Here is a 20,161-nt window from a genome sequence, read left to right on the forward strand (position 1 = left end):
TAATAGTTAGTGGGTAGTATGAAAGTTGATAAGGAAATCGGAATCTGATAAAATTAATTATTTTTATATACGTATACAGAGAAGACAGCAAGCTAAATCAAGGCTAAGAATATAAAGAATATTTGGCTTCTAAGCCTGTCAAAATTTAAACAAGCCTTGCCACAATGCGTATTTGTTATTAAACTCAAGTTCTCAGTTTGTTGACATGAAATTATTAATAGGTTTGATATTTAAAAAGATCATCTAATCATTTGTCCTTTGGTAGGTGATGTCATCGAATATGCACAGTTGGCGTTGTAATGGAATATACAAATTTTTGCCATTATATATATATATATATATATATATATATATTTAACAGCTACTGCTACGTCATACAATAAAATAATACAATGAGCATGAGATATCTTGTCATAATACAATGCATGTTTATATCAATTTCATATTTTTGATCTGTTAAGTAAACGTATTGAACTTACCTGTGCTCTTATAATGACATCGTGCGGTCCTCGCCACGTAGTGGCTGCCGGAGACTTCCTTTTCGCTAATTCTAGCGTTGCTTCACTAGGACATCGCTCAAACATAAGTACACGCTCAGCTACAGAACCACGCGTTAGAAAAGGACGAACAGGCGCAGTGCCCTGTGAAGACGCGGCTTCTCCAGTGCCAGCACTAGAAGCGCGACGAGCTCGTGCCTCAAATTTGGATCTGGCTTCAGTGACATGAGAACCAAACGAAGCTCTCCGCTCTCCACTAGCGCCCGCTGCTGGCTTTCTTGCCCCAGTATCCAACCGGTCCTGATACCGACTTTTAGCATAATCTACAAGTGAAACGGGAGGTACGACATCGGGCCTTTCTGAAGGACGCTCGGCGACAACCCCCCCTGTGCGCAAAGCTCGAAGAAGTCTTTCTTCCTCTCGAGCTACCTCCAGCCGCATTGCAGCGACATCAGCGCGTCTAACGTTCGTTCCAGACCCAGTTCCGTTACGCTCCGGTACTAAATCTGGCGGTAGCGTAACTTCTATTGTCTCGTTTTCCGGATTATGTCGAATATCTCGTCTTGGTTCTGTTCTCTCGGCACGTAACTCGGATCGTTGCTCACGTAGCTCTGGGCGGTCTCTACGAAACTCTGGACGTTGTTTTATGTCAGGCTTAGGCTCTGGTTTCGGTTTCGTCCTCAAGCTCTCAGCCAGCTTGAGCCCGGGCGTGGGCCTGCATGACAAAATCTCCGTGGGCGCAAGGCCACGCGCTTTCCAAGTCTGATATATTGCTTCCGCATGATCAGAAATCTGTTTGGCGATGGCAGCTATATCCTCCTCGCCCGTGTCTATTTCCCGCCGGGCAGTCGCCGCCATGGCCAAGTCGCTCGCGTCACACTGCGAGCTCAGCACTGCTGCACTTTAGGGCCGCGCCGCGAACCCCATGAACACACAATAAACATACGAACACAGGACGGGTCACACTTATTCCTATCTGGCACACAAAACGACACTAACAGTGATCACGACAGATCGCTAGGAACAGCTGTTTTGTATGAGCGCGCGTGGGGAGTAAACAAAGGCGGTCGGTGTATCGAAAGTATGCGGCGCGATTCGAACGGCGCGGGCGTGTGTATAGCGCAAATAACAGACGTAAAGCCGACGGCGGCACCTCGCGCGAACTGCGGCGCGAGGCGCGAGCCGGGAGGACGGAGGACGCGCCGCGGCCCCTCGCCGCTCCCTCCGGCGTCGTGCTCCCGCTCCCGGCACATGTCCTCCTTGCTCACTCGGTTAGCACCTGATAAAATTACGACTACACTACTACTCACGGTCTAGACGTATCGATATTTTTACTGTCAATTCATAATTAGTTTCCATTCTTTCATTTTCTATTCTATGATAATTGCTTCACATAAACTTATTTAATCGGACCAATGTGCAACTTATCTGATCATATAAGTTTATTAGAAGCTGTTGAAGGTGAATAAGTAATAGTATTACATGTAAACTTAAAAATTCAGTTGTACGAATCAATTACAAAACTAACTTCAAACTATTGTATTCAGCTCTATGATTGCATATAAGTAGAAATTTATTTTCAAAAATCTAACATCTTACAAATTTTCTAAATTGTAAATAATTAATAAGTTGAAATGGATTTTGTGTATTTTACAATTGACAAGCAAAAAATATCTTCAAAACTATCTTTAAAAATCATCAATGAAATAATCGTGCTATAACTAAATCAGTCTCATGCTCATCAGCTATATCTGTGGGTATGGCGCACGGCGCACGCGCGGCCGCCACGAATAGCGCGCGCCTATTTATTTATGCTCCCCTAGTTTTTTACTCATTTCACTGTTCTACGCTATGCGCGTCATCTTTATCTCCAGATCTATTCAGACACGCTATCGTCCCTTACAAGACTAATCACTATCTGCGAATATATTTTAAACGAATAATAATGATATTATATAATATGTAAAATATAACGTGTTTTTTTATAGAATTCGTAGGTGCACCCGCACAGTGATGGTAAGTGCGCCCGCACAATGCGCCACCAACCCTGGGGACTAAGATGTTTTGTCACTTGTGCCTATAATTACACTGGCTCACTCACCCTTCAAACCGGAATACAATACTACCAAGTACTGCTGTTTAGCGGGTAAATATCTGATGAGTGGGTGGTACCTACCCAGACGAGCTTGCACAAAGCCCTACCACCAGCAATTATGTATTAAAGTTAATATATAATTTACAGACGATAATATTTAAATTTTAAGACTTTAAATTTAAGTATGTGCTCGTATCATGGATCATGTAGATTCCTTTAAGTCGTCCCGACGTGCCTTCAAAATTATGGAATAAGATACAAAAGTATATATTATAGGAACTTATCAATATTGGTAGCACCTAGATCGTGTTACCTTAAGTCCAATTAAAACCAGTACCTAACCGTTTTAAGATATGAAACTTATTCTTATTAATTTATATAATAATATTTATCATAATTTATTAGTGTTTCTCATAAACAATGTCATTATATTATCAAAAAGAGATTTTTATACACATATATACACAGCTTATTGACTCTGAAGTAATAAATGACATGTCTGTAATGTTTGGATTATCGACTTAGTGTTATACAATTAAGTGAAGCCATACATTATCTTACATAATTGCAAAAAACGATACACGAACAAGTAACTGCTATGTATGTATAATCATAGAGTAAGAATTTTCAAAATAAAAATTTAAAAAACGGATACAAATAAACTACATTTAAGTAGTGCTATTTGAATGATCATTTTACCATATTAATGAAACGTTACCACCAGTTCCGAATATAGATTCAGCCTGAATAAAACTATAAATAAATCAAATAAAAATTTGTACTAATATTTGTATGGGAAAACATTTTCTGAAACGCAATACGCTTGTGTCGTCGCTATGTGAGTAAACGCGGACATTTTAAACATAAAGGTTTATTATTATTTAAGCATTTTTGTGTTAACAAGGATTATACATATAAATTAATTATTTATTTATGTTTATGTATATTCTGAATTAAAATCAATTAATACTAACTCCACGCCTTAGTAGTTTAATTGGATCTACATAGATTAACCAGACCAATACCAGAAATTATCATCATAATAAAATGGTAGGTCATCATCATTAAGCTCGGGTTCAACTACTGGTGAATATAGACCTCTAAAAAGTATGCCACTGAGACCAATCTAAGGCTTATACATTGTTTGTATGTACGCGTATGTCGTTGATATGCATATTTTTGATGAATATTAATTCGTTTCCTAAAATTCGAGTAAGAACAAATGACAACAGCGAGTCCAACTAATTTTATCGGACGCGTATATATTTTATTATTAAATAGTCGTTTCCTTCAATTCGTATTTGCTAATTCTTTACAATAAAAACCTAATAAATATGTGTTTTTTTTATTATTTTACTGTCTCATAATTTGAACAAATCACTTTAGACTATGAGTATTAAAAAAGTCACAGCCTGTAAATGACCAACTGATCGGCAAAAACCCTTTCTTCCTACTACTTCTCGCAAAGGGCACAAATTTCAGTACCGGCTCTTAGTCAATTGACACTCCTGCCTCAGATTCCGGTCGCGTTAGATTTGCCGTCCAATCGGATCATGAGAGTGCACCTTTGTTTGCGAACAAACACAATAGTGTGTTCATAAATTCAGGACATATTATTCTGCACAAGTCTTGTCTAAAAATATATGCATAATAGTTGGCTAATCATTCTTAATAATTCCCGCCGGCGAAATGCTGATTTTTATAAACATTCTATCACCAACATAAAAAAACATACCATTGTTTCTTACGAATAAAATAAGTAAAAAAATTAAATAAAGTATGATCTGTTACACGATAATATATACTACGGTGTTAGTCGTATTGCTTGGAATTACCAAAACATACCAACTTTGGAGTAACCGCAGCCGTCTCGAAAGTTTGCGTAAACATCACGTTTCCTAGAACTGTATAGTATTTCTTCAATGAAAATCGATTTATCGAAGTAAAAGATACTCGATACGGGAAATAAACTGGTATATTTTAAATTTTAAAATACGGATCAAGCCGGTTAAGGTGCGGTAGCTATATTCGTTGCAATTAACGTCAAGTTTTTATCAAATATATGATTTTACTTTAAGGTTATAATTTTTACTTCGTTTTATATGCACTAGCTTACTATAAATCTACCAAGAATGATATATAATATTCTTCTGACCGTTTTCCGCAGCCATTCTCAACGATGATTAGCCAACTGCGCACCGGGCGCACGAGATGTTATGCACATGTGTGTATCCAAACACGGGTACACACTCTCTCACTCTTATTATGCGATAGGACATATGTCAATCTTTCCCGACGGGAAAAAGTTCAGGCGCAGGACCAATGGCTTTACGTGCTTTCCGACATAAGACAGAATTTCTAGACGGAAAAAAACGTTAATTTTATTATATTATAAATATTATACGGTAGCACATAGGATATACATACAGCATATATTAAAACACATACATTACCATTGTCTATGGGCAATAGTTATACCTTACCATCAGTATGCCTGTTTATATTATAACTATAATTTGTAAATAATTATTAAAAAGTAAGTAGGATAGCAAATTAGGATACAATTTAAAATTGTGAAATCGAAGTGATCTTGTGACCTCTGTAGCGATTTGCGTTGCAAATAATGCGGACATCTCAGATACCGCATTCAAATCTGTAGCAAGTGAAAACACGCAAGTATAACGAAGGCGATACATTTAATACCGTGACAAATCGCTTTTACTACTTGTAATTGTGTTTACAGCGTGTTGCATAAACTTTAAATATTATAGACAGCACGGCAATGTGTGCCGTAAGTCATTGGAGCAATTTATATAAGTTATACTCGTAAATTATAATATCTTAAGCATACATTTCATTTCTAATTAAGTAGCTGAACATTCGATATCAATTCAATCAAAAGTGTTCGAGTGTAACGTTGAGCGCGGTTAAAGTAAGACCTAATAACTAAAAAAAATGTATGTAACGTTTATGTATGTAACATTTGAGTAAAACTTTTCCGTCGTATTAACGTTTCACGTCTGTAACGTAAATGATTCGCACGCGCTCTTTAATGTTTTGAATGAAAATGCAAATACGTTACAGCAATTACTGGTTACTTTGTCCGTATTCGTTTACATTTACATAAAAAGTTTATTTTTAAGGATAATGTTTTCATTTATTTAATACAGAAATTCAAGGACATAAACATAATTGCTTTTTTTTTTATTTATATTTAGAGTCAACATTGTTTTTTAAGAAAGTTACTGATTCCCATGCTTTTACGTTATAAATAATACTCATAATATTGTTAATGTATATTTCAGTAGTGTTGATTTTAGAGATAAGACCTGTTCATATAAAACCATTAAAATATAAAAAAACGTATAAAACGTATAAAAAAACTCCCAAAACGTATAAAAATAGAAAATTGCAAAAATACCAAACGAGAATGTTTTCATAAATAATAAAACACTCATTTTAAGTGTCATAATTTAAATAAAGTAAATAACGGCCTTTAAACGTCTAGGTTTTCTTCGCTGGCAAGTACGAGATTAATTATAAACACTTTAACACATGAACATTCCGTGGTACTTGCCTGGGTTACGACCCGAAATCTTTGCTTGAGATTCACGCGTTCTTACCACGGGGCCATCTTGGCTTTGTATAAATATATTTGTACGTAAATTTTATTAGTTAAATAAAATCAAGCGCACTCACCTATGACTATGTATATATTTAGGTTTGATTTAAGACTTTCAACGAAAAATGACACGGGTTAATGTGGTAAATTTTTTTTTTCTCCAATTTAACTTGACCCACTCGACATTTGTACTCCAATCCAACTTAACTATGGCCAGTTACTCTTCAAGATCAATAAATGGTAAATTGCTTCACCGAAGATATTTATCACTGTATGTATTTTACCCACAATTACACTGTTGTAGTTCACTCACCCTTTATACCGGATACAAGTACATACGACACATTGCTATTTGACAGTAGAATTATAGATGTGTGGGTGGTCTTACCCAGGAGCGGAAACATTATATAAATTGAAATTTACAGGTACATTTGACTTTGAGTCATCGTTTTACTAGTTTATTATGTCCTCTTGACCAATTTCATTGCGCATGACATATTATTATAGGGCATAAAGGTATGCACAAACACAAGAGCATCCTTCAACCGTTTCCTCTGCGCCCAATTAAACGGCAGTCTGACAATACTGAATAGATAAGTCGCAGGATTAACGTGCTTTACGAGGCACGGGAGTATAAACTCTATCAACTTCCGGACTCCGGGCTGCCAATATCTCGACAGAAAAACTTTTTATCAACCGATGGGGTTTGATTAATGCACCTTGGTGTAGTAATAAATTAGTATGTACTGATTACAGTAAATACTGCAGTTAACCTTTAAGACTATAAAGTTACCCTTTTTGATAAAAAGGACACTTTTAACGAAATACTATATAAATTTTATACGAAATACTATAATAAGAATACATTTCACTGCCCCTCTCTTTCCCATGGGTGTCGTAAGAGGCGACTAAGGGATATCTGAGCGACCATCTGCTCATCTGGTGGTAGGATGTTAAACATCCGCCTGGCTTGTTACCACCGTACGCATGGTGAAAAACTCGTGAAGTGGCTTGCAGCCGCGTTTCGAGGTCAGCCAGCGTACAGCCAGGGCCCGAGCGAGTATTCCCGCGATGGGTGTTGGTCCAGTGGAGACGGCTGTTGAACCAATGCCGGGGGAAACTGTATTGACCTGCCGGATAGGGAGACCCGAAGAAACAGCTGTTCCGCTGGCCGCCCGTGGCATAGTACAGGGGCCCGAGCGTGCCTAACCAGCTCGCGAGGCTGCCCCACCAGGCCACGCATAATCTCGGGGTGGACCGTCGTGCCGGTTGGTAACCGGAAGGTGGGGTCCCGGCGGCCACTTTCGGGGGGGTTCGGGGGCCCTTCCGTCCGGCGGATCAGTATATTTTCCTTTTTGGCAAACATTTGGGAAAACACGTCTCCATACTTTGCCCATCCCTATCGTGGCAATACGTCGCTCGCTTCACGTCTCTTTTCCTTATTTTTCCAAATGGTAGCGCAATTAAGAAATAACGGTCGTTCAGCGGTGCACACCCTCACCATACCCACGCTGTTTGAGGTCGAGTTCTCTAACATCCGAGGACTCCACGCTAACCTCAACGCTGTCCACCACCATCTCGAGACAGCACGGCCAGCAATGCTGTTTCTCACGGAGACGCAAATACTCCGCCCTGCCGACACCAGCTACCTTAACTATCCCGGCTACATGCTAGAAGAATCTTTTAAAGCGAAAGCCGGAGTATGCTTGTTCGTCAGGGCGGATGTTTGTTGTCACTGATTGCGCTGCTTGGAGGACCCCTCCTTCTCCATGTTGGTGGTACGTGTGGACCTGGTTCGTCAGAGTCGAGTCTACGTGTGCCTCTACAGATCCACAATGGTGACTTGGAGACAAGCCGATTATTTGACCATCTTAGTCGGGTGGCAGATGCTGCGCAAGAGCAGTTTCCTAACGCGGAATTGGTGTTTTTGGGGGATTTTAATGCTCACCATGAATCATGGTTGAAATCCCTCAACACTGACCATGCTGGAAGAACTGCTCATACTTTTGCTCTCACACACGACTTGACCCAACTGGTTGATCAGCCCACCAGGATCCCAGACATTGATGGGCAAGCGCCTTCTCTACTGGATCTTCTGCTGACTTCTCACCCGGTGGAATATCAGGTTGTGGTTCAAGCTCCACTTGGTTCTTCGGATCACGGCCTTATATCTACCAAAGTGCCACAGGCCAAGCTGCCGCCATCAGCGGTATGCAAACGTCGCGTTTGGCATAAGTCGGCAGATTGGGACGGTAAGCGCGATTACTATGCGTCAGTCCCTTGGAAGGAACGTTGCTTCAGTGGGAATGACCCGACAGCTAGTGCCGCTGCTGTTGCTGATGAGATCATGTTAGGAATGGAATACTACATTCCTAGCTCAGATCTCATCAATAGGGGCACGCGTAACCGTTGGTTCACTCGTGAATGTGCCGACGCTGTGTCATCTAAGCAGGCGGCATATCGCGCGTGGATCAACGGCTGCATTAGCGGGGCATCTAACATTGACTCACTGAAAGCAAACTACAATAAAAATTCCAAGTCCTATAGAAAGGCACGAGAGCGGATGCACAGCGCATTGTACAGATTGGTCATGACCTTATTTCGCATCCTAGGGGCTCCCGTAGCTTCTGGCGTCTGACCAAGTCTGTGCAAAACAATTTCTGCCAACCTTCGCTACCACCGCTCAGAAATCCGGACGGATCGCTAGCTCACAGTCCGCAGGAGAAAGCCGACCTCCTGGCTAAACTCTTTGCCGACAACTCTGTGATCGATGATTGTAGTGCGCAGCCACCAACAATACCTTCATGTGGCCACACGATGCCTGACATCAAAATCAGGCAACGTGATGTGCGTGCGGAGCTGCAATCACTCGATATACGGAAAGCTAGCGGTCCTGATGGAATACCAGCCATTGTGCTGAAGAAGTGCGCGGCGGAGCTGTCTCCTGTGTTAACGCGCCTGTTCCAACTTTCTCTCTCTTCGGGATGTGTGCCGGAGGCTTGGAGAAGAGCTAATGTGCAAGCGGTTCCCAAAAAAGGGGATCGGTCTGACCCGGCAAATTATCGACCAATAGCTATCACCTCAGTACTTTGTAAGGTGATGGAACGGATTCTAAACAACCAACTGATCCATTACCTAGAAGATCACTGTCTAATTAATGATCGTCAGTACGGGTTTTGACCAAAACGGTCCACAGGTGATCTTCTAGCGTACGTAACACACCTCTGGGGTGAAGCTATCGACAAGCATGGAGAATCGTTGGCTGTCAGCCTCGATATCTCCAAGGCTTTCGACAGGGTCTGGCACAGAAGTCTTCTCTCCAAGCTACCGGCATATGGTCTGCCTGCTCAGCTATGCACCTGGATTGCCAGCTTCCCACACAAGCGTAGCCTTCGTGTTTTAGTAGATGGTTGCATTTCACAATTCTATGTAGTGAATGCTGGGGTCCCCCAGGGGTCTGTGCTATCTCCCACACTCTTTCTTTTGCATATCAGTGATATGCTCTCTCTTGGGAACATACATTGCTATGCAGATGATAGTACAGTGCATGGTGGATACCACAGACGCGCAGTGGCTGGGCGGGCGGAAACTGATGAGAGGCGGGAGAATCTTGTCATTGAGCTCGATAGGACGATAGAGCTCATTGCCAAATGGGGTTCTGATAATCTTGTTGAGTTTAATGCCAAGAAAACACAGGTATGCGCTCTCACAGCGAAAAAGTCACCATTTTACCCTCATCCCTCCCTCTGTGGCATACCGCTGATGATACAAAGCAAAATCGCCATGCTGGGGATGGACGTTCGCTGCGACCTTAGTCCAAGGGATTACATCGAGGCTATTATAAAAACAGCTTCACGAAAACTCGGAGTTCTGAACAAGGTGCGGCGGTTTTTCACGCCGCAACAACTGTGCCTGTTATACAAAACACAGGTACGGTCTTGCGTTGAGTATTGCTCGCACCTTTGGGATGGCTCCGCTAAGTACCTACTGGAGGCCTTGGACCGGTTGCAGCGACGTGCAGTACGCATTATTGGCGACGTAAAGGTCACAAACACCCTTGAACCTTTACAATTGCGTCGCGAGATAGCAGCACTGAGCGCTTTCTATCGACTGTATCACGGCGAGTGCTCTGAGGAATTATTCTCTCTAATTCCTGCTTCCCCCTTCCTTCTTAAGTCCACGCGAGCTGGTTCTCGATGTCACCGCCTAACTGTGACATCAATTCCATCGCGCACAAAGAAATTTGGCAACTCCTTTCTTTGTCGCACTACCAAAAAATGGAATTCCTTACCAGCTCACGTGTTCCCCTCCTCTTACAACCCGGGTTCCTTCAAACGAGGCGTGAAGAGGCATCTTGCGGGCCGGCAAGGCGATGACGGCTAGTACAGAACATTCTTCCCGACTGTACTGGCCGTCGTCGCGTTTGGACTCTACTACCACTTACCATCAGGTGGAGTAGAGTCATTTGCCATCCCGGACATATAAAAAAAAATTAATGAGCTTAAGCCTAATTATCTACTTTTTTCCTTTGTCGTTTTAATCTAATTTAAAAAAGTAGTGACCATGTGCTATCTAGTGAAAGGAGCTTAATTATGATAAGAAATTACTTTGTTTGCTCTCTGGAGCATTGTAGCAGGGCTGGGTTAATTTCTCAATATAAATAACATAATCTTTTCAAGCAGGCTTTAAAATTTCAAACAAAAATATATAAAAAGACTTATGTTGGCTTTTTTGGTCTTGTGACAATGTTTGACTTTCCTAATTGGCCATTAAGCCGTATATCGCCTCCATATTTAACAAACCTTTCAAGGGTAACGTTATGTAATTTATATTTTAATGTATCATTTGCCACCCCGTGGGCGCGGCGACCGTTCACCTTAGCTTATAAAGCGCATCAATACTGAATAGGGTGTGAACCCTACCTTATTTTGGGTAAAAAATGTTTATTACGTAAATATGATTGTACTTTTTTAAACAAAAACATACTACGTATGAAAGAATTTATAATAACACTTGTCAATTTAAATATATCTGTGTCTATATTATTCGAATTTTAAAAACAAAATATGTCCGATGAATGAACCCCACCAACTTCATACTAATGTGGATTTTTGTATTATCCTCTTTATCTCGTATTAAGACGATAATATATTCTTATAAACCAGAAGTGAAAATGACTTTTTTAAAAGAATACATAAATAAGTATTTGACTTTATAATAAGAAATACGTAAATAACAAGCAAAACAATCATAAATTACTTTAAATGCTAACATAACCAACTAAAAATTACAATTCAATAATTTTATGTTCGAAGCATCCAAACTTCGCGCCAAAAGTGATATTCTTCTTCTATGACGGGTGATGAACCTTTCTTTTTTTTTAAATATATTCCGATAAAAGGAACTGATACATTCGGTCGAAGATGGTTAAGAATATATATATGTATATCACATAAAGTGTCAAAGTCAATAAGTTCAAGTTAAGTCAATAAGTTTAAGTTAAGTTCTTAAGTTTGTCAAATAATACAAATTAGAAACACAATTCGACGACATTATTTTCATTTACTTTATTTATTTATTTGATTTAAGTACAAAAACAAGTTGTTTAATGTATAATCAAATTAAATTTAATGTGTCATAACACTTATAACACAAAGTATAAGAATTTTATAAGCAGAGAATTCTGATATGGATCAGTCTTCTATGTACCTATGTTCGTGACATTGGCAGAATAAATTGCGCCTATCCTTCCAGATACAAACCGAAGCTAAAGAAAAAAGCTATAATAATGACAACTTCATTTTAGTTTATTTATTTATAATTTAGCTAATTTATATCGAAATTATCTTAATAAAACTGGTACTGAATCTATTCACTACAGAATATATATTCACGTTTTGACCAATATCCCAAAATTAATAATAAGTATTATTCCGTATAAAACGAAAAAACGAATTTAAAAAACATATTAAAAAGGAAACTCAAGCATTCTTGTAATCTATTTGGATCTGTTCATTCTCTTGTTATATAAATGAATGGACCACATGTTCCCCGTAATTCAAGAGATTGGGATTCCATCGATATATTTGTGTTTTCAAATGGACAGCAATATTCGCCTCCAAGAAAATATCACTTGGAAGCTGACGATTTAAAATGGTGGGATGCCACTAAATCTTATTTAGCAAAATCTCAATATGGTTCTATGTGAGATAATATGTATTTCATCATAATTAGTTGGTTTAGTGCTTACTTACTCAGTTACTCTTAAGACTTTCGTTTTTCAGTTATACAAATTAATCACGTAATCGATCTAACTTACCCATTAAATTTGAAAATAAAAAAATCTCTAATACTTTTGCAAACGCTACTAGTAAAAAGATACGCATTATATTGCCTTATATTGCCTTATTTTGCCTATCTACTTTTAGCTTTCATATGTTTACATGCATAAAATTTCTCTACATATATCGGAATCTCCAAAATCAATATCTGATAGTTCAACATTCGTTTTATTTGGTCTCTTTACTAATACGTAGGTAAGCAAAATAATATTGTAAATTACAAACAATCACTTATTGTTGAAATTGTGAGAGTGACTGTAGCTTTCTCTTTCACTCACATTTTAGCTTTTTTTATCGTGTAGTAAAAATATGAGTAATTTATATTGGAGTAAAAAATAAATACTCGTTTAATAATAACTAACTATATTATTATTGTTTTAATTTAAGGCATTCCACTATAGATCTATATTTACTAGACGGGCAAAAAATTGAAGGTCCTTTAGAGTTAAAGAATTCTGCAGCTTACGTTGCCGTAGAACCACCTGACACGTTTATTTCAGCTGGTTATGAGAAATACCTATTTAAAGCATCCAGGTGAGACGCAGTAACTCAAAATAATAATTTAACTATACTATATACTATTATCATAATAATAAAAAATATTTAGATACTGAGACGTCAAAATATTAATAAAATATACTAATTATAAGTTTTAAAACAGCTTTGTCATCCACAGATCCTGGGAAAAACGTCAAGGAAAGTTATCAAATGGTTATGTCGTAGGAAGAACAGGTAAAGAAATAGACATCATTTCTTAAATTGCTTTTGATAGCACTCGTATTAATAGTAGTAAACTACATTCAAAAAAGTTTTATGTTTCAAGTTCTTTTACTTTGTAAACATTAATACCTCGTAATGTGTGCATACATAAAGTACTGAATATTTTTTCATGAAAGTATTCCGTTAATATCTTACAAGGCCGAACCAACGACTCATTACTGCATAAATTAATTCAATCGCATCTATCTGACGCAGGAACTTACCGTTCCTATAAGTTCCTGCGTTTTTAGGATTTTTTTTATTGAGATGCTGGTAATCACGCCTCGTATACTATTGTACCAATCGTAGACAAAATTAAATAGTTTTTTGAATATAGTAAACTGCTGTAGGAAATTTATCAACTTAAGCATTCAATTATATTTAATTTTTTGTAGATAAAACGGGAACGTTTTTGGACATCACTACGATAGAACAAATAGTAAGAATCGTTTCTTTGAAATCGGTATTTAATTGATTCCACTTATTACCATCTTATAAGAATATATAAAAAGTGTTGTTAAGTTCTAATTTCTAATTTTGTCCGATAGGATAGTTCTCCACCGGAACCAACTAAAACAATTAATCAGGCCCAAAGAACTGTCGAAAAACCTACTTTTTCTAAGCTTAACTCAGCTAAGATCGACAAATTATTTCAAAAGAAAAAATCTAGTGACAATGAAAGAAGTGCAAGTTTAAATAAAAAGCCGCCTTCAAAACTTCATAAAAATGATTTGGTAAAAACGAAAAACATTCTCAAACCTCAAAAATGCAGTAATAAACCAATATCACCAAAATATTCACGGATTCAAAGAAAATCATTTAGCGGAAATAGAGTCGAATGTAAAGCTAATCCAAAAAGAAATAACCTTCAAGACATTGAAATAGTAAATAATTCTAAATTTGAGCCTAGCGTCTTAAATAATACCAATATTATAAAAACTAATATCGAAAATGATCCTGATAAAAATTTATTAGATGAATCACAGGTTTACAAAAAGAATGAAAGTGATGAGAAATCAGTACTCCTTGAAACAAACCCAAATACAATTGATGGTAATTCTACAAAAAAAATATTTGAAGTATGTAAAGATAATGAATTTAATAATATATTAACACCACATATTTTAAAAATGGACACTGCTTCGTCTATTCATTTTACCGATGAAACCACTGTCAATCTACCGCCCGATAATAACAAGCAAAAGCTCAATATAAAACTTAGAATAAAATTAGAAGATTTGAAAAGCCTTAAGTCTGAAGGTGGGAATAACTTAGAAAAAGACAAATCATTTGTTACATTAATAAAAAAAGAAATGGCATCACAAGTAAATATTGATGTGATATTAGGTAAAGATATATTAACTTTAAACAATTACTTATTTCTAAATGAAAAATCTAAGAACTCTAATATAACAAAATATGAAGAATATATACCTAGTAATGATGAAGTAAAAGAGATATTCGTTCATTGCACATACGATAACTTTTATCCAAAACTTAGTCCACTAAATGATTCATGTCGACAAAATATGCTCATACTACCGACAGAAATGAACGAGTATTTATTAAAGAGGTAACTAACATTTTTATTATTTGAGTAATAAATGGAAATAAAAAATATTTCTGATTATTAACCTGATCTATATATTAAAACACAGACTTCGTAAATTGACGTATAATTTTTAATTATTTACCGTAGACAGAGAATAGAGAAATTATATTATTATATTATGTATGTTTACAATAAATATAAACATAAAGCTTAAGCGTCTTCTATAATGTGTATTGCATTTTAAATTTTTTTCATCATTTTTTTTTTAGCTGCTGTAAATGTAATCAAGAAAAAATTGAAATGGTCAACAAGGGAATTCAAAAGTCGTTGTCTAGTTCTAGTAGTAGCTTGAACTTGGCTAATACTAACAACGATAAAACAGAAAATATCACTAAAGATAAAGTCGCAATATTAAGAGAAGTTTCTATAGAAAATAAATCATATTTACAAACTGAGTTACAACATGATATGATCACTGTTGAGAAAAATGTTCCATCGTTGTTATCCAAAATATTTGATGACAAGTCCACTCAAACTGGATGGTGTAACATTGTGGTGAGTTTCGGTAAAAATTGAATGCACAATTAACAAAAGTAGTTTTCGTTCAGTTCATTTGAAATTCTTTTTAAGTATAACTATTTGCAAAAAATTTAGCCTTAATGAAAATTAACGATTTTACTTAATTTTCAGTTGCAAGCCAAAATTCACGAAGAAGGACGTTACTCGTTTCACTTACCAGCCTTGTCCTTGCTTAAGCAATATAACATCGATCAAATGTAACACATTTATTATTTTCCTTTTTTACGGACCGTTAATTATATTTATAGGTAAATTGTACTTAAATATATAATAGTAACGGTTATCAAAATATTAGATATATTTTGGACTACGTTGTGGTTAGATTGCAGTTGGTCATAGTAAATCTTCAGTTTTCGGGCGAGTATATTGAGAGGCTTCGGTCCAATATATTGCAATTGCAATTCCGATAAATGTTGCAAATTTTGCGGTGACATTACCATCATCACCTTAAAATAATTTTTTACGTTAAATTATATAATCATATTATATAATACGACTGATATACAATTCGCAAAACAAACAAAACAATTCTCACAGAAGGCAAACAAAATAGTAATCTAGAATTTTCGATGGTACTACCTAGAAACAAAAAACAAGCAACACCTGCGAAATAATAGAATACACCAAAGGGACCGAAAACATGACCGTGGTGATTTTTAGTTTAGAAAAAAATATATTTAAAAAATATATATCAGTTGATTATATTACTTGAGCAGTGATTCCTGCCATAGCTTCAGGGTTAATAGCACTTAGATCTGAACCGTCCACTTCCGCTAAAAGTAGGCCTAATCGCGAAACATCTCTTGCATTCCAACTGTAAGATTTACCGAACGCCTGCCAATATTATAAGAGCAATTATACGTTTGGGTGAATCGGTTATTTTTTATTTTCAGATTTTCACTTAAAAATTTTAATAATTCAAAGTGTACCTGTGTCTTGCTCATCATAGCATAATAAAATCGACGTTGTAAAGGATCGCATGCTCGAATATGATAAAAGACCTGCAATATTTTTTACACAAGTTTTTTTTATATAATAGTATATAAGTAAAATACAAGGTATTGTAAGTAAATGATACCTGATGCGATAGTTGTAAGTACGTGTTCTCAGGGATTTTTCTCATGAAGGTCATCGGGACGCCACACAGTAAGTTATTCATAAGGTTTAAATATTTTGGCTCGGACCAATACTTGTTCATTTTAATATACTTACTAGCTACCACGCCTACCTTAGAAGCAATTTTATGATATATTATTATTTTATATATTTTGTAGGTCAATAATAATGTCCTCCAGACCGATTTCGGCCACGGCGGCCAATCTCAAGAGAGATTAGCCAACTGCGCAGGAGATATTATAGTTCACAAGTGTGTGCGCAAACACAGGTGCACTCTGTCTTCCCTCACTATCACTAATCCAATGGGACGGCAATTCGACACGACCGGAAAGAGTTCAGGCGCAGGACCAACGGCTTTACGTGCTTTCCGAGGCACGGGAGTGTACACACTTCCAACTTCCAGACTCCGGGATGCTACTGAGAATTTTCTGACAGAAAAACCCAATAACTTTTCCCGGGCCAATAGGCCCGACCTGGGAATTGAATCCAGGACCTCCGGATCTGCGACCTTACATCAAGCCACTAGACCAACGAGGCAGCCAAAGTTGGTCAATAATCACAAGTTCGAATAATAATGTAATATAAATTTAATAAGTTAACTTCTCTTCGGCCACAGCTTCACCCGCGTGCTAAATTTCATGATGGTCGGTCAAGTAGTTAAGACGTTAAAGTATAAACGTAACAAAAAAGCAAACAACCAATCAAACTCACTTTCGTCTTTATAATATTAGTAAGCAATTATTTACTTTTATTTATGAAATATTGTATAAGAAAATATTTCAATTACTTTTTAGTTAGCCTGAGAGACAAGATTTTAAATTAATAAATGACTATTCAAAAGGTGTAATGTAAACCTGATGTCTGTCCAGATCAGCGTGGGTGCCAATATAAGTCAGAATCCTTTCATCACTTAAATTAAGTCTGGCCATTTCTCTCCCAGTAACGTATTTAAACAATGGCCGGTACAGTTCTAAGGTATTATGTGAAATCATGCGGGTAGGTTTCCCTTGACGTACCACTAGCCAAGTAGCTGCAAGCTTTTCTCGCGCTATCTTCATCATTGAAATGGTTCGAGCCTATGGAAAATTATTATACGATTCAAAATAACAATAGGGTGCAGAAAAGCAGCTATTAAGATTTGCATTCACCAATACTTTGAAGTATTCCTCATAAGGCCGATTTTCAATCGTTAATTTAATTTTATATAAAAAAGTATTGTCGTTTTGACAATTTGTCTATACAAAAACTATCAAATATAATTCTTCGAATTAAAAGTTAACTGACGATGAAATAAAGGCACTTCATTACATAACAACTTTAAAATAAAATAAAAATTACTTATGTCCCTTATCTTTATAAAAAGTCAAAAGATAAATAAAGATAATATTAGATACATAATTTACTAACGGATTTAATAACATAGTCGGCTGGTAATCGCACAATATCACTAAGTGTGCCGTAAAGAAAGATGGCGAATGCATTAACAGCCGTCTGCATCAAATCTCTTGTTATATTTAATTCACAATGTCCACGATGCAGAAGTTCTAGCGGAGGGAGGTGGACGCCTCTTTTATTGTTAAATAATTCAGCTCTAAGATGAAAAGCAATATTATTTTAAGATTTTAATGCTTTCGTTTTTTAGAACTTGAATAAAGTTATTTATCTTTAAATAAAGAGCTTTAGTTTGTACAAACCTCATAAAATTGCCAGCGACATAATTCCTCAAGTCGTCGGAAGTATTTTTATGTGATAGAAAAATATCGGATTTTTCGGTATCTGTGTAAATATATAATCGTTAAAATTTGAGAATAGTAATGTACGGTTTCTTTAATTAAAATAAATCGTTAAGGTATATCAGTAACAGATAGATTTCAAGTTACGCGTAACGAGTCGTTAAAGTTGTGCATATAAGTTTTTACGTCTCATACATGCCAACTTGAGACGCTTTTGAATTACACCTTGTAGACAAGTCTACCGTCCGTGTGCAATACGAATAATTTCTTGATATAGTGTCTGAGTATTAATTAGCGAACAATCTTAGAAAACAATTAACATACCATCCACTTCTACGTTTTCACCATAAAGAAATTTATGGAGATAGCTTTGAAATTGATCAAAGGGATCTGTAACTGTAGAGAGAAACAATTATATTTATCAAACATGCGCTAAAATATTCAAATAATATTCGAAAATAGAATACATAAAATATCACATATACCAGCTACTTATGATCAAAACTAGATAAAAAAGTAATATTTTATTTTATTTTATTATTTTTTATTTTCATAGGTTTGTTTTTGTATATACTTTTCTTCAAAGGACACTCACTAGGCTGCAATGTCGTGTTACCTTTGCCTGAACAAAGGCGGGTAAACAAAATAAATGTCTAACTCGCATTATTCAAACTCTAGTCGTTTGTTTGCAATTGCCTTCTTTTCATTGTCAATCGACAACAATGAATTTAATAATAACATTTGTGTTTCTGAAGCTTGCGATACAAAATAACTCGTACTTTTTTCAGTGCCATAAACATCGGACGACGCTTCAGTTGAATTTAAATTAAGAAACGTTTCATTTTCAGAGTTCGTTCTCGCCAACGGTAATTGAATTGTAACACTTTGATACTCAAGACATTTATATTCTGAAACAAATAACAATTTACTAAATCAAGACTAGAGATTTAAGATTTTTACCCGCGCTTTCTATCGCAGATTTTTCTAGGATAATATGCCTATATCCACTGAGCACAGTTCTACAAGAGTCATGAATTCCTATATCCCGTGGATAACCCGGTTCCCTTGCCCAGAGTCCTAGGGACCTTCCTAAAGGCTTACACTGGCTGTGTTGTAAGTCAAGCTTTATTTTTTATGTGTAATATCATTAGTCGAGAAACAAAAGAGAAGCTCTTCAACTCATCTTAGATAAAACTACTATTTACCTCTATTCCTGCTATCATCAATTTTTGCAATTGTGTATAAACGATTCTTGTATGCAGCACTTAGAGAACAATAAAATCCAAGGAATATTAAATGAGGAAACTTAACCATGGCTCTAATTATACGTAGACGTAAGAATATATTTAACAAAACACATAAATCGATATAGCCACGCTTAAAAACTCGGATATATCTCTGTTTTTTACATAATTTGTATCTTTGCAGAAATATAATGCCAATGTCAAGTACCTGCCTATTAAGATAAAAGAAACCTATTATTGAATATTTATGAATATAACCAATTTATATAACACGGTTAGGCGACCTTTATTGCACCTTGGACCTCTTCCAAGTGAATCGCAAATGGCTGATATAAAAGATTTTTTGTATTTACATTTAATAAAACTACCTTAATTTTGTTTATTTAAATCAATGAATGACTAAAAATATCAGAATTTTATACATTCTATTATAATTGAATAACTAAATTATTACTTATTCTACATAAATATTTTATGACATTTATTATAATCGTGTCAATCAGAGTATTGACAATTTTGATATATAAAAAATTGACAATGTAACGATATTATTGCCTTAGTATTTTTGTATGAATAATATTTTTTTAAATGTATTTAGCGACGTCGTCGAGCGATTCCGAGGA

The 20,161-nt window shown here is 36.2% G+C and overlaps 3 protein-coding genes across 3 annotated transcripts in view; 1 reads left to right on the forward strand and 2 right to left on the reverse strand.

Moving 5' to 3' along the window:
• Positions 1-1,646, reverse strand: part of LOC126773644 (uncharacterized) — a 115,950-nt gene extending 114,304 nt beyond the window's left edge. The window contains exon 1 of the mRNA XM_050494650.1: positions 480-1,646. Within this exon, the coding sequence (XP_050350607.1) occupies positions 480-1,355 (876 nt within the window). The 5' untranslated portion in view covers positions 1,356-1,646. The remainder of the gene's footprint in view (positions 1-479) is intronic.
• Positions 1,581-14,137, forward strand: LOC126774922 (uncharacterized). Its single transcript, XM_050496582.1, has 5 exons — positions 1,581-1,768; positions 13,232-13,287; positions 13,710-13,777; positions 13,863-14,048; positions 14,126-14,137. Exons 1-5 carry the CDS (start codon positions 1,581-1,583, stop codon positions 14,135-14,137), a joined length of 510 nt encoding a protein of 169 aa, XP_050352539.1.
• Positions 14,138-14,182: 45 nt separating this feature from the next.
• LOC126774931 (uncharacterized) lies at positions 14,183-19,608 on the reverse strand. The gene is made up of 12 exons (XM_050496595.1): positions 19,500-19,608; positions 19,074-19,202; positions 18,619-18,690; positions 18,256-18,337; positions 17,969-18,152; positions 17,416-17,637; positions 16,524-16,673; positions 16,375-16,446; positions 16,154-16,279; positions 15,773-15,891; positions 14,854-14,891; positions 14,183-14,253 (listed from the first exon to the last, which is right to left on the reverse strand). The coding sequence occupies exons 1-12, from the start codon at positions 19,606-19,608 to the stop codon at positions 14,183-14,185; spliced, it is 1,374 nt and encodes a 457-aa protein (XP_050352552.1).
• Positions 19,609-20,161: the final 553 nt, after the last annotated feature.

This window comes from Nymphalis io, chromosome 2, assembly GCF_905147045.1.
Source record: "Nymphalis io chromosome 2, ilAglIoxx1.1, whole genome shotgun sequence".
Taxonomy (NCBI): Eukaryota; Metazoa; Arthropoda; class Insecta; order Lepidoptera; family Nymphalidae; genus Nymphalis; species Nymphalis io.

Coding starts and splice junctions, on each gene's coding strand:
- LOC126774922 (XM_050496582.1), top strand. CDS start 1,581: ATGCGGCGCGATTCGAACGGCGCGGGCGTGTGTATAGCGCAAATAACA. Junction 1,769..13,231: donor ATGTCCTCCTTGCTCACTCG/GTTAGCACCTGA, acceptor TGTCATCCACAG/ATCCTGGGAAAAACGTCAAG. Junction 13,778..13,862: donor GAATCGTTTCTTTGAAATCG/GTATTTAATTGA, acceptor TTTGTCCGATAG/GATAGTTCTCCACCGGAACC.
- LOC126774931 (XM_050496595.1), bottom strand. CDS start 19,608: ATGGTTAAGTTTCCTCATTTAATATTCCTTGGATTTTATTGTTCTCTA. Junction 19,203..19,499: donor TGATGATAGCAGGAATAGAG/GTAAATAGTAGT, acceptor TATTTGTTTCAG/AATATAAATGTCTTGAGTAT. Junction 16,674..17,415: donor CTGATCTGGACAGACATCAG/GTTTACATTACA, acceptor ATTGCTTCTAAG/GTAGGCGTGGTAGCTAGTAA.